At 44.2% G+C, this 13,989-nt stretch overlaps 1 protein-coding gene across 1 annotated transcript in view; it reads right to left on the bottom strand.

Annotated features, from left to right (window-relative positions):
• Positions 1 to 13,989, bottom strand: part of PGR (progesterone receptor) — a 760,964-nt gene that overhangs the window by 567,891 nt on the left and 179,084 nt on the right. Inside the window, exon 3 of the mRNA XM_086935286.1 lies at positions 1,606 to 1,722. Within this exon, the coding sequence (XP_086791412.1) occupies positions 1,606 to 1,722 (117 nt within the window). The remainder of the gene's footprint in view (positions 1 to 1,605; positions 1,723 to 13,989) is intronic.

The raw sequence follows: 13,989 nt of genomic DNA, 5'->3' as shown, positions 1-13,989 counted from the left end.
ATGGCCAAGTGCAGGGAGGGAGGGGCAGCTGGGAGGCGGGAGCGGGGAGGAAGGGGGCGTGGCTACACTCCCCGGCGGCGGGAATCGGCAGCGGGGAGCTGGTGCAGGGGTCAGCAGCACAGGGGGGGGGGAAACAGGTACAGAGAGCAGCACGGGGACAAAAACTAAGTAACAGGGAACAGACTGTAAAAAGAAAATATAGCAGAAACGAGTACAGGAACACAGTGGCACACAACGCGGCAAAAACAACAGGCGGGGGACGTGGCCTGAGGGCGGACCCGAGGGCAGGGAGGCTCTGCGAGGCAGGAAGTATCGGCAGGCGGGGGCACACGCAGCAGCTGATGGCCGTGCGGCGCGGGGGTGTCCTACAAGTAGGTCACTCACACTCCATCTGACAGCCGGGCGCCCTGGAGCCCCCACTAGGACCTCTCAGAGAAGTATTATTCCAAGACCGCTTAGAGTTGGTCAATGTGGTGCATAATGGTGGTAATTTCTGAAGCTTTTCCTGGAACTGGCCTCATTCTTGTTTTTTACGTGGATCGTTTTTAAGCAGTGTGTTTTCTTCTGACTTCACATTTGTTTGGGTTTGCAGAGATAAGATGCAAGGCAAGTTCTGTATCCTTATTTTGGAAATAATTTCAGATGGTCATTCATGATTTGTATCTCACTTGGCAAGGTGTTCCAGAGCTTTTCCACCTACACTAAGAATGTTTTTATCTCAAAAGATGTTTTCTTGTTGGATGGAATGATTACACAAGAGTATAGTCTTGCGAGGAGTGTTCTACTCTGTTTATCTGTGGAATTTAGCCAGCACATACAACAGATGTTTCACTTAGATGGCTTTGTGGGAGATACAAATGCTTTCAAGGCACAATATCTTGCTACAAGTAGCTAGTGCAAAATAGATCATGTCCAATGCCTTCCAGTGTTCATAGCGGCCGGCGCAATAGTATAGGGTGGTGTGTCTTTCAAATATTATACAGCAGCAGCTTAAAATGCGGGTGAGAAATCAATTATTGTATATGTGCAGTGTCTCTTCTAACAAAGTCGTCAAAGTTAAACTATGCCCAGAATGTTCTAAAGGTACTATTTTTAAGATTGCTACATACTTCGCCCCACCCAGACCCCCTCTTCCGGGGCCCCCTACCCACGCTCCCTGCACAGGGCCACCATGAGCCTAGAGCCGCCCCTGCTTTGGACGGTCAATATCCAGTTTGAAGGACTCGTAAGGGCGCCACACGCTGTTTCCAAAGACAATGAAAAACAAAAAGGAACTCTCCGGGGCAAAGAAAATTTAAAATAAACAAAACAGGAGTAACAGTCAAGCCCTCTGAGAATGCGTCTATCTCATTGCCTCCATATTTTGCATGTTCAAAGACAGGCAGGTATAAAAAAGATCACCTCAAAATTATTTTATATACGTGTCTTCTCTCCTACGAAATTGGGTTGAGTTGAGATGTAGACAAGAAGAAGCATATTGAAATTCTGTATTCACATTTTATCCACATGGCCACACCATGTAGTAACAGCTTAAGTAAACAGTGTATCTATTGTTTTCCATGGCTTCATTTCCTATAATATTCGCAAATGTATAAACAATATTACCTCCAAGGACCATGCCAGCTTGAATGCACGTTCTCAGACGACATGCAGGGCAATTCTTCCTACGAATTTTATCGATTATGCAGTCATTCCTACCGGCACATAAATAGTTCTGTTGTCCTACAATTGCAAACAAGGAAGCAGATGGTTTAGCTGTAATTTAATGTAAATATCTGTGATCATAAGAAACAAATACACCATTTACAATGCAACCTGCAGTGTAAGAAACACATGCCATTAATGTATGCGCATTTACAAAATGACACAGCAAAACAAAAGCGGCGTCCACCAAAAGGTAATCCTTGATTTGTTTCTTGACAGGAAAAATCTGTATTGAAATCATTTCACAGTAATAGTTTAACAGGCATCTGACATGTTTCATGGTAGCTAAAATCAACTGTTTATGTCTCACATATGTAAACATTATTGTTTCTATAATAATATAAGAAGGGTTTCCTAAAGTTTCCAGTTTACAGGGTAAATTAACAATTATGCAATGGAATGGAATGACTGTCCCATGAACACGCAATCAAAGGGTCTACTTTTTGTATGGATGCTTGCCAAAATGCGGAATGCCTTCACTGAAAGTATGTTAGCAAATGACTGAAGTAGGCTGACACACTGCCTCATGCATTATGCTACATTGGGTGAATTCAAGTGTGAATGGCACAACAGTTTGGGGACAGGAGGAGCATACTCTAACTCCAGCTTAGGATCAAGACCTCGGGTGCCACTTGGGCGTTAGGACTCACAGAGGCCAGCAGCAGGGTCCAAGGCAGGCCCATTTGAAACTAGTCAGCTGGGCAGTTGCAGGAAGAAAGGCCTCTGGAATCTTGTTGTGGCCCACTAGCTCAAACAGCTCAGCCAACTATTTAAATGGAAAAGTCCTCTGCATGGTAAAAGTATTGCACTCTGGCCATGAGTGCCCAACTGTACAGGTGTCTGAATTCCTAATGCTGATTTCTTTGCCCTAGACGAATACAGATCTTGTGTGTGCGCCACGACATAGGCCTGTCTCATGGACTGCAGTCTTGTTGTAGGGAAGTGTGTAAACATTTTCAGGGATTGTAGCATTACATCTGTTACTGTCAGGGTCATTGCATAAGCACATGGTTAGTGACTGGATGATTAGAGTGCTGCAAAGATACTACATGGTGAATTCATAAGTGCTTGGGAATTGTATTGGCACAGTGATTGGATAAGTATATGGTGTTGAGAGGGTGATTAGAAGAGTGCTCTCTGAGTGACAAAGGGAATTCTGGAGTGCAAAGGTACTGCTCTGGGGATTGTAGCAGTGAATGTATTAGTGCCTAGGCCATTGCATGAAGAGTACACCGGGAGTGACAGGGGGATTGCTGGACTGCATGGGTAGTGCTCTTGGGATTGTAGCACTGCATGAGTTAGTGCCTGGGCCATTGCAAGGATACATGGGTAGTAACTGGATAATTAGAGTGCTGCAAGGAGAGTGCATGGTGAATTTGTAAGTACACATGTACTCGTGCAATGTCCCAGGCACTAATACACTCACTGCTACAATTGTCAGAGCAGTACCTATGCACTCCAGCATTCCCCCTGTCACTGTGTGAGCACTCTTCTAATCACCTTGTCAGCACCATGTACTTATCCAATCACTGCTCCAATACCCTAGCACTTATAAATTTACCATGCACTCTCTCTGCAGTACTCTAATCCAGTCATTAACCATGTACCTATGGAATGACCCAGGCACTAACAGATGTAGTGCTACAATCCACTGAGGACTACCTATGCACTCCAGCAATCCCCCTGTCAGTCTTTGACCACTCTAGGTGATACAGTTGTTTGGATTAGTACATGGTAGTGGCTGGGTGGCTGGTTGACTGGAGGAGTGCACAGGGAGTGACAGTGTGATTGGGGGACTGCATGGGTACTACCTGGGGAATTGAAGGAGCAAATAAGAAGTGTGTAAGTGGTTAGAGGACTTTATGGGTAGTGCATAGGGGATTGTAGCGGTGATCAGTTAGTGCCTGGATCATTGCGTGAGTACATAGCTACTGACTGAAACATTAGAATACTGCAAGGAGAGTGACTGAGTGTTTGTGTTTTGGCAGATTGTTTGTATTAGTACACAGTATGAATGAATGAATGAATGAATGAAAGAATGAATGAATGAACGTGTGATTACTCAAAACCATTACAATAGAAAAGAAGAGCACTACATTTAAAAGAAAAACAGTAGGATTAAAATCTAGCTGTCTAAAATCCAAAGGCTAAAAATAGATGAATCTATGTACGCAACAATTGTTAAAAGTTTTATATACTTCAGTTAAACTAGTCAGGTAATAAAAAATAATAGGCAACCTCCGCACGAGTGCCTGCCTGATTGCTTAGGGGGGAGTGTCCATCAACTTTGTGCAGGTATATTGTACAAATTTGCCAAACGTAGCCATGTGCTTCACTGTGTCCACAGTGTCAAAGGACTGCCTCCTTTGCGGTACGAGTACCCAATTGTTGCAAGATGGGCCTGAGATACATTCTGCGAGCTAAGTGCAGAGCTGGGCAGCAAAGTATGATGTGGACCAAAGACTCATGTTTATATTTACAAAGCCGGCACTCCATGATCACTGGTCTTGCTGACCCGGTAGAGTATAATTCTTTAAGCTCCTGGTAAGGCTTGTCTCCCCATGGCCTGCGTAAGATGGAGTTTGAGGTTGTGCTCTGTATTTGGGAGGCTTTGGGACTCATGGAATCCTCTTGTTGCCAGAGATTCCATGTCCAAGGTACAAGAGAGTAGATGTACTTGTTTTTTTATTGTGCTTTTGATAGCAGCATACTTGACTATCCAGAGGTCCCAGTTCTCTGTTGCAAGGTGCAAGAGGTCTTTAACGGAGGCGAGACCGGCTGACCAAGGATTGCTGGACTCTAAGAAAATACTTTTTATAGCAGCCTTCATTGTGTTCTCCGGTGCCGCCGTTGTTAGGTTGAAGTATTTGCTCAGAGAGGCAATCTCTTCCAATTTTTGTTGGTTGAGGTTGAATTCCAACCAAACCAGATTGTTCCTGGTGCAGGCAGGTAAGTAAAATAGCTTTTTGTAGGCTGTGCACTGGATTTTTTCTAGATCTTTCACGAGTTTCCCTGGGAATGCCTGTTGTGCGTAATTAAGAGATGGTATTAATTTCACCCTTAGAACTCTTTGGATAGCAGTTGTTGTAGAACTATGTAAGGTAGCGTATAGTTTACAGAGGGCGTAGATAATGCTTTTCCCTTTCATCTGCATTTTGTGGAGATTGACTCCTGGGCGGCCTGTTTCACTAAACCAGACCCCCCGGTAGTTGTAGTGATGTATGCAGTCCAAAGTCAGCTGACCCAGCCTTCATTTTGCCAGTTTTTATTTTAGGATAGTGCCCAAAAATCACTGTTTTGGACTATGTTGGGTTGGCAACCAGCTTGTTTTTGGCGTTGTAAGTTGCAAGGGCCCTGAGTGCTTTTTGTAAGCCAGTTTTGGTATGATCTAAGAGCACCAGGTCGTCAGCATATTACATCAGTTAGATCTTGCTACACCCAATCCTGGGTGTGGCTAGTGTAGCTCCAATCAAGGCTTGGCCCATATCTGCGGTGTATAAATTAAAAAGCATCGGCCAAGATGCAGCCTTGCTTTATCCCATGGTCCATGTAAATTTTCTCTGTAGCAAGTTCGCTCGAGAGTTTGATTTTTACCCAAGTTCATGAGTACAACAATCTGATCGCTTGTAATAGAGATGGGTTGATGTTCCAGCGTGCCAGCTTCTGCCAGATGATGGTGCGATCTACATCGTCGAAAGCTGTTGAGTAGTCAATAAAACAGGCAAAAAGCGGCAGGCTTTGGTGAGTCACGGCTTGTTGGGCTAGATATGACAGGGCGATTATGTTGTCCACCGTCAATGCCGCAGGTCTGAACCCTGTTTGAAAAAAGGGCAAAAGGCCTTCAGTGCTGTCCCAGTCTGATAGTTCCGGCAGAAGGGTGCTTGCCTAGGCCTTACCCTAGATGTCCAGCAGCGCGATCATACAGTAGTTTTTTGGATCGGATTTTGGTCCTTTCTTATATATTGGATGCAATAACGATCCGCTCCAGGAGTCTGGAACGTCCCCTAAGAACCTGCATTCGGAATATAGCTCGGCCAAATTGTCCGTCCAAAAATCTGTGTCTGCCCTGAAAAGGGAGCCAGGCAGGCCGTTGGGACCTAGTGCCCAATTGTGTTGAATCTTTTTTTAAATTGTGCGAACTAAAGTTTTGCCTGGAGCAGCTCGGTCATCTGACGTTTTTGATGCAGCGTTAGTGTTCCTTCCCTTGCAGTAAGGGATTTATTTAGAGAAATTGTACTTTGATCATCTGTATACAAAGTTTTCACATGGGCAGCCCAGGTACCTGCATCAAGTGAATTTTCTCTGTTAGTGGCGCCTCGGATTAAATTATTTTAGTATCCCAGAACTCTTGGGTTTTGCATGGTTCCAGCAAATCGAAGATCTTCAGCCATTTCGCCTCTATGCATTCGCGTTTTGCGGCCCAGACCGGCTTCAAATGACTTTTTGCAGCTTTTTTAAGTAACCTTTTGGCAGATGCTAATCCAGTTTGCCGATGAACACTGCGTATGGCATTTAATTGTTTGGCACTTTCCTTGATTGCTGGGACGAATCCTAGGGTATATGATGAATCTAAGGGGGTTCTGCATGTTGTGTTCCCCCGAAGCAGTGTGGCTAATTTGTTGGTGAACTGATCCCATTCATCTACAACGCCCCTGTTGTTTGCGCCAAATTGCCAGGCTGCCCAGGTTTTTGTCCATTTATCGAACTTGTTTATTGGCGTTGGCCCCCATTTAATTCTTCATAGTAGTTTGTGCAGTTCTTCTCCGTTGGATGCCCCAATGCAGCGTAGAATGTGGCGTATATCTGCTGTGAGGTTTAACTGTATCAGTAAGGCGGCATGGTTGATTTCGCTTCGTGGGTGCACTGTATAATTTACCGTGAGTTTTTGAATTCTATTGCTTAATAAAATGTAATCTATTGTCGATTGATTATTGTATGTGGGAGCAAAGAATGCCCCTGGCTTGTTCCTTGGTACACAGTAGTGACTGACTGACTGGAGGAGTGCACAGGGAGTGACAGGGTGATTGCTGGAATGCATGGGTACTGCCAGGGGAATTGAAGGAACGAATGAGAAGTGTGTAGGTGATTAGAGGACTGCATGGATAGTACACAAGTATTGTAGCAGTGCATATGTTAGTGCCTGGATCATTGCATAAACTGGATGATTAGAGTACTGCGAGGAGAGTGCATGTGAATTTATAAGTGCTTGGGTTTTGGCAGAGTGATTGGAGAAGTACATAGTGCTGGATGGGTAATTGGAGGAGTGCATGGGTAGTGACAGAGGAATTTCTGGAGTGCATGGGTACTACCTGGGTAATTAGAGGAGTGAATCAGTAGTGTGTAGGTGGTTAGAGGTCTGCATGGGAAGTGCTCAGGGGCTAGTAGTAGTGCATGTGTTAGTGCCTGGGTCATTGCATGACTATATGGGTAGTGACTGGACGATTAGAGTACTGCAAGGAGAGTGCATGGTGAATTTATAAATGCTTGGGTTTTGGTGGAGTGATTGGATAAAGACATGGTGCTGGCAGGGTGATTGGAAGAGTGCTCAGGGAGTGACAGGGGATTGCTGGACTGCATGGGTAGAACATTCACTGCTACAATTGCCAGAGCATTACCTATGCACTCCAGCATTCCCCCCGTCGCCCCGTGAGCACTCTTTCAATCACCTTGTCAGCACTGTGTACTTATCCAATCACTGCTCCAATACCCTAGCGCTTATAAATTCATCATGTACTCGCTTTGCAGTACTCTAATCATCCAGTCACTAACCATGTACTTATGGAATGACCCAGGCACTGACAGATATAGTGTTACAATCCCGAGGACAACCTATGCACTCCAGCAATCCCCCAGTCAGTCTTTGACCACTATAGGTGTTATAGTTGTTTGGATTAGTACATGGTAGTGGCTTGGCGACTGGAGGAGTAGACGGGAGTGACAGTGTGATTGCGGTGTAGAAGAAAAAACTTCTAAGGGGGTCACTGATACACCTAGTCCTTTAAACCAACAAAGAAGAGATTGACGCGGAAGCTGCAATATCAAGAAAACGTATTTATTAACCTCACATGTAGGGAGACGCCGTCACACAGTACCCTCAGGCCACTATATTAGACAGACTACAGAGTACAGAGAACAGGGGCCTTATATATACATTTGTTACATAGTAAGCATAAACCCAAGGGGAGGTCCTGGAACATACACGCATGCTTATTGACTAATATGGGTATAAAAAAAGTGCTTGCTCAACAAAGTGGTAGGTTAGACTAAACTGCTTACATCAGTAAAAATACCCTGAAAGTTCTATACTAGGAGCTGGTGCATTCTACCAGCTAGGCCTTTCTGAGCATGTGCAAGGCTCTGGAAGAGGGAGAAAGCACATGGCGAGCACATGGCTAACTAAAATGGCTGCCAAGAACAAAATGGCTTTCAACTCATGCTAACAGCGATTCCTGCAATCTTTAACAGCGGGACTGCATGGGTACTACCTGGGGAATTGAAGGAGCAAATAAGAAGTGTGTAAGTGGTTAAAGGACTGTATGGGTAGTGCATAGGGGATTGTAGCAGTGATCAGTTAATGCCTGGATCACTGCATGAGTACATAGCTACAGACTGAAACATTAGAATACTGAAAGGAGAGTGCATGAGTGACTGTATAAGTGCTTGGGCATTGGCAGAGTGTTTGGATTAGAACATAGTAGTGGCTGAGTGACTGGAGGAGTGCACGGGGAGTGTCAGGGTGATTGCTGGACTGCATGGGAACTACCAGAGAAATTGAAGGAGCGAATGAGAAGTGTGTAGGTGGTTAGAGGACTGCATGGGTAGTACACTGGGATTGTATCAGTGCATGCGTTAGTGCCTGGATCATTGCATGACTACATGAGTAGTGACTGGATGAATAGAGTACTGCAAGGAGAGTGCATGGTGAATTTATAAGTGCTTGGGTTTTGGAGCAGTGATTGGATAAGGACATATAACTGGCTGGGTTATTGGAGGACTGCATAGGTAGTACTAGGGAGATTACTGGAATGCATAGGTGGTCCTCAAAGTATGGCAGCAGTGCTTGTGTTAGTGACGTGAGTACATGGGTAGTGACTGAATGATTAGAGTGCTGCAAAGACGGTGCATGGTGATTTTATAACTGCTTGGGTTTTGACGAAGTGATTGGATGAGTATACACGTCACATCAGGACCGACCCCTCCCTTCACTACTGTGCAAACTCGCCCTATGGTGGGTTTTAAGTTGGGGGATTCATGTCACTTGAATCCTGAAGGTCCCTGGGGGCCAACTAGCCCATCAGGCACCTCCAGTAGGCACCACAGAGCTGCGTTGCAGAGAGGTGGTCCAAGGCTACAGCCATTTTTATACCTTTCTGAAATGCATCTCTGTGACACTTACTGGAGGTTCCTGGTGGGCTAGTTGGACCCAAGGGCCCCTCAGGATTCAAGTGGATTTAATCCCCCAACTTACTACATGCCAGATAGCCTGTTTACACAGTGGGGAAGGGAGGGGGTGAGGCCTGATGTGACAAGTGTGCAAACGCGCCCTGTGGCGCATTTTAAGTTGGGGAATTAAGCCCCCTTGAATCCTAAGGGTCCCTGGGGACCATCTAGCTCATCAGGTACCTCCAGTGAGCACCACAGAGCTGCATTGCAGAGAGGTGGTCCGAAGCAATGCCCCATTTTACACCTTTCTGCAACGCAACTCTGTTGCAATTTTCTGAAGGTACCTGGTGGGCTAGTTGGCCCCAGAGACCCTCAGGATACAAGGGGATTTAACCCTCCAACTTAAAACGCACCACAGAGCGCATTTGCATTATTAGTGCCCCAGGGAGGTGGCGGTCCCTGGGACGTGTGGGGGGCTTGAGCCCCACCACACAGGTTTACTTTAATAAAAAAATCAAGCCAGGTGGATGGGGGCTGTGTGCCCCCACGAATATTTAACAAAATCCCGGGGGTGGGTGTCCCTGGGCCTGGGGGTGCCATGGAGTCCCCACACACATTAAAAAGTAAGCCCCGGGGGTGGGGATCCCCGGGTCTGTGGGAGGGCCACGTGATCTCCTGCACAGTATTATTTACATAGCCCCGGGGGGTGGCGGTCCCTGGGGCTGCGTGTTGCTACATAAAAAAATGCCCCCGGGACTTGCCCCACCCGGGGACTTTGAAAACGAAGCGCAGGAGACCGTGTTTCGTTTATTAAAAGTTTTCTGATGGATTCGTGCACCGGCGCGATCCCAGCCGCCCAAAAAATAAAAATGAGCATGCCTGGGGGGTCAGGGTGTTTTTACCCTGTCCCCTGTCCACTTTTCTTGTTATTTTTTTATCTTTTTCCTCACCTTTTCTTTCTCCCTCGTTCTGAGCACAAGATGGCTGCCAACACTTCCTGGTTTGAAGTGTTGGCAGCCAATCTTGTGCTGGGGGGGTTAGGCTCTGCCCAGCTATTGATATTTTTTCTTTTTCTAATTTCTCAGGAACTACTGAACAGATCTACACCATTTAACTGAAAGGACTCTATTACACCAAGGGCTACCTTTTTGCTGAATTTGGGGTAATTCCATTCGGCATTCGGGCTGTAGCTTTGTCTAAAGTTTCCTATGGAAAATTACATAGGGGAAATGCATTTTGGGACCTCCCTTTTTTCTCGGCCCTTGCTTAACGAAACACCCAGAATCTTTCAAGAAAAGAGCTGTCCGGAACGGGCCACTAGTTCTGTGAATTTAGCGAAGATTCGTCAACCAGCGCCAAGGTTATTGGGAAAACAAAAAACGCTTCTCCCATGGAAACAAGGTCCTAACTATAACTACCTACTGGCGACCGCCAGTAGGTAATATATATGTATAGATATATAGATATATATATAGATATATATATATAGATATATGGCAGAAGGACGTCTTCAAAGGTAATCAACCAAAGACGAAGCGAGACCCAATTATAGTTTATTCGTGCTCAACACCATGCCGCCATTACGCGTTTCAGCCTGAAGAGGCCTTGATCACATGACAACGTTAAAGGGCGGAGTGCAAATTTATAGTTAAAGTGCAACGGGCCATGAACATAGAAAGTATACTCTGCTTTCATTATGCACATTGTAGAACCTTAAACATTGTCAACAATAAATAACAATATTGCAATCGGTCCAAACAACGCGGGCAATGCAATTTTAAGCAAATTGTCGCAGCAATTGAGAATACATTTAAAACTATGTAAAAAATATATCTTTATATATGTTAAAATTTATAAATATTCAATTCATTGCTGAGAACAGACCCTTGAGAAAAATCATTGATTACTGCATAAATGCGTAAATGGGATAAAAACCAAACAGTCTTACGTGCTAGTAGTCCAAAATGACTGGTATCTACAAGATTAATTTTTTATCTGTGCACGCTGAAAAGTCTTCGTAACTCAATCACCTGAGCGCCCTATAGTCCTTACTATTACGCCGACAGGGATTAAACAGTAACAGATGACCCCCATGTGGGCAATGGTTAATCCCGCTACTCATGTGCAAAGTTAAATGTGCAAATTTGCATGTAAACATGGCAAGTTATTAGTGCAACCCAACCTACTATAAAAAGTGCAAAATACATATCCAATTAAACTGTACAGAAATATAAAATGTTCTTAAAGGCAGCTAAAAAGGCATATTAGTGTACAAACAGAATGCAGGCTATTTGCGTAGTGTGACTCATAAGTATGTGTAACAGTCCTCACTAGCATTAAGGCCATTAGGGGTCTTACTATCTAAAAGAATGATGTGCCTTGTCTCTAATTTACGAAGAATGGACTTACGATCCCCACCTCTTCTCTGAGGGGTACTGCATCGATAACGTAATATCGGAGTCCAGCAGGGTTTTTATTATGTTGTTCCTCAAAATGTCTCGCAACTGGGTACGCAGTATCCCCATTGGAGATTGCCCTAAGGTGTTGGAGTATACGTTTGTACACCTGTGGTCTTGTACTTCCCACATACCATAGACCACAGGGACATTCCTACATGTACACTGCGTACTCCGTCCCACATGTCAACTTGTGTTTAATAAGGAATGGCCTGTTTGTAAAGGGGGTCATGTATTCAGTTTTGCTGACCCCATTTTTACAGGCCTGGCAGGACGAACATCTGAGGAAACCTCTGCTGCTATTTAACCACGGTCCTGTGGTTCTAACTTCTGGACTGCTAGACACTAAGCAGTTCTGCATAGATCTGGCTCTTTTATATGTTATACTGGAAGCTCTTTCGACCGGTTATCCAAAAACAGGGTCACTAGTTATAAGAGCCCAGTAACGTTTGACTATGCAGTGAATAGTTTGCTGTTGACTGCTGTATGTGAAAATGAGTCTAGTTTCTGTGTTGACATCATCTTTTTTGCCCGTCCTAATCATGGCGTTGGCAGTCAGTAGTTGTAGTCTGTCCTGCGCATTGGCTCTATTGATTGCCCTGTCTACAATATCTACTTTGTAACCTCTTCTCAAGAATCTCTCCTTGGATGCGACTGTGCTGCCCTGCATTCCGACTCAGTGCTGCAAATCCTCCTTATACGCAGCATTTCTCCTTATGGAATACTACGTATAAGGTGGGCCGGATGGTGAGTATCTGCGTGCAGCAATTAATTGCCAGCAGTTGGTTTACGAAAAAGTCGTGTTTCCAACTGGCAATTCTGGATGCAAATTTCTACATCCAGAAAACAAATGGAGGCGGCACTGATACTGCTCGTGAATGCAAGATTTTGATTGTTACTGTTGAGGCTGTTGATAAAATGGTGTGCCTCAACCACTGAACCAGACTAAAAAAAGGTCATCTATGTAGCGTAACCATTTTTTTACTTTTGTTTAGATTATATATATATATATATATATATTCACTGAAAAAACCATAGGTTATAGACCATATATAGTTAGGAATTAGCATTTACAAAACCTTGAAAATTCACTGAAAAAACCATAGGTTATAGACCATATATAGTTAGGGATTAGCATTTACATAACCTTATTTTACTCACACAAAACCATTGAAATTCGCTTATATAGTTAGTTGCACTAACTATATATCGCGCACCCGCAATCCACTGCTGATGATGTCACATATTACATCATTCATGACATGGTCAGTGACATCACTGATGACATCACTGATGACAACTCAAATGACATCACTGATGACAACATCCAGTGACTGTATGTTTCTTTAAAGTTAAAATATGTTTTACATATTGAAGAATGAGTGGATGTATAAGTGTCTGGATGAAGGATTTAGTAGGTGCATGACAGACTGTATGAGAGAGTGATTAAATGTGTCTCACTGAGTGCATGGGTTAGTGACTAAACTGTCTTAATTTGTGCATCATTATGTCTGTTGTTCTGTAAACTGCTGCATGTGGTGATCAGTAGCTATATGAGTAACTATATGGGTTATTGATTGGTTGCCCAAGTATTTGTATGGGAGACTGAGTGTGTGTGTGTGGGTGGCTGGGAGGTGTGTGACTCTGTGCATAGATGTGTGAACAGTTGATTCACTAGATGTATAGGTTCAAAAGTGCATGTGGAATCAGCTGTATGGGCGGTTGACTGTGTGCATGAGTGTATTGGTGAGTGAATGGATATCTCAGTGCTACATGTCAAAGTAAAAACATATGTAAATCACAGTACATGTGAGAGTTGACATATATAAATAACTGTGCATAAGAGCCAGTGAATGTGTGAGTGGCTGTATGGATCATTGTAAACTTGTATCAGGGATTGTATAAGAGAGTAAATATGTGTTAGTATATGTTTGAATAAGTAAGGTGTGTATAACTATATAGTTGAGGAAATGGAGGTGTGATTGATTTTTTGCATGACTGACTAGGTGTGTGAGTAACTCCATGGATGAGTGACAGTCTGTGAGTGTCTGTTTACACTGATTGTATCTAAGGTTATATTAGAATCTGAAGAGGTTCATCGTATTATCACATGAATGATATCATCAGTGATGTGATGAGTAATGTCAAATGAGATGTCATCAGTGATGTCATCAGTGATGTCATTTGAGTTGTCATCAGTGATGTCATCAGTGATGTCACTGACCATGTCATGAATGATGTAATATGTGACATCTTCAGCAGTGGATTGCGGGTGCGCGATATATAATTAGTCACCGGAGCGCCAGGAGGCGCAGTGAAAAGACTGGCATCCCCGGCGGAAGCGGGGGCTCGGTAAAAAGAAATCCTTTGGGGCAGAGGCACCTTTATTATCTGGCATACCTGGCAAGCGCCCTGTGTCCTGCACAGCGAGTCCTCCCGCTGCCGC

The sequence above is a fragment of the Lissotriton vulgaris genome, chromosome 8 (assembly GCF_964263255.1).
Source record: "Lissotriton vulgaris chromosome 8, aLisVul1.2, whole genome shotgun sequence".
Lineage (NCBI taxonomy): Eukaryota > Metazoa > Chordata > Amphibia > Caudata > Salamandridae > Lissotriton > Lissotriton vulgaris.
This window is presented reverse-complemented; position numbering and strand designations above follow the sequence as displayed.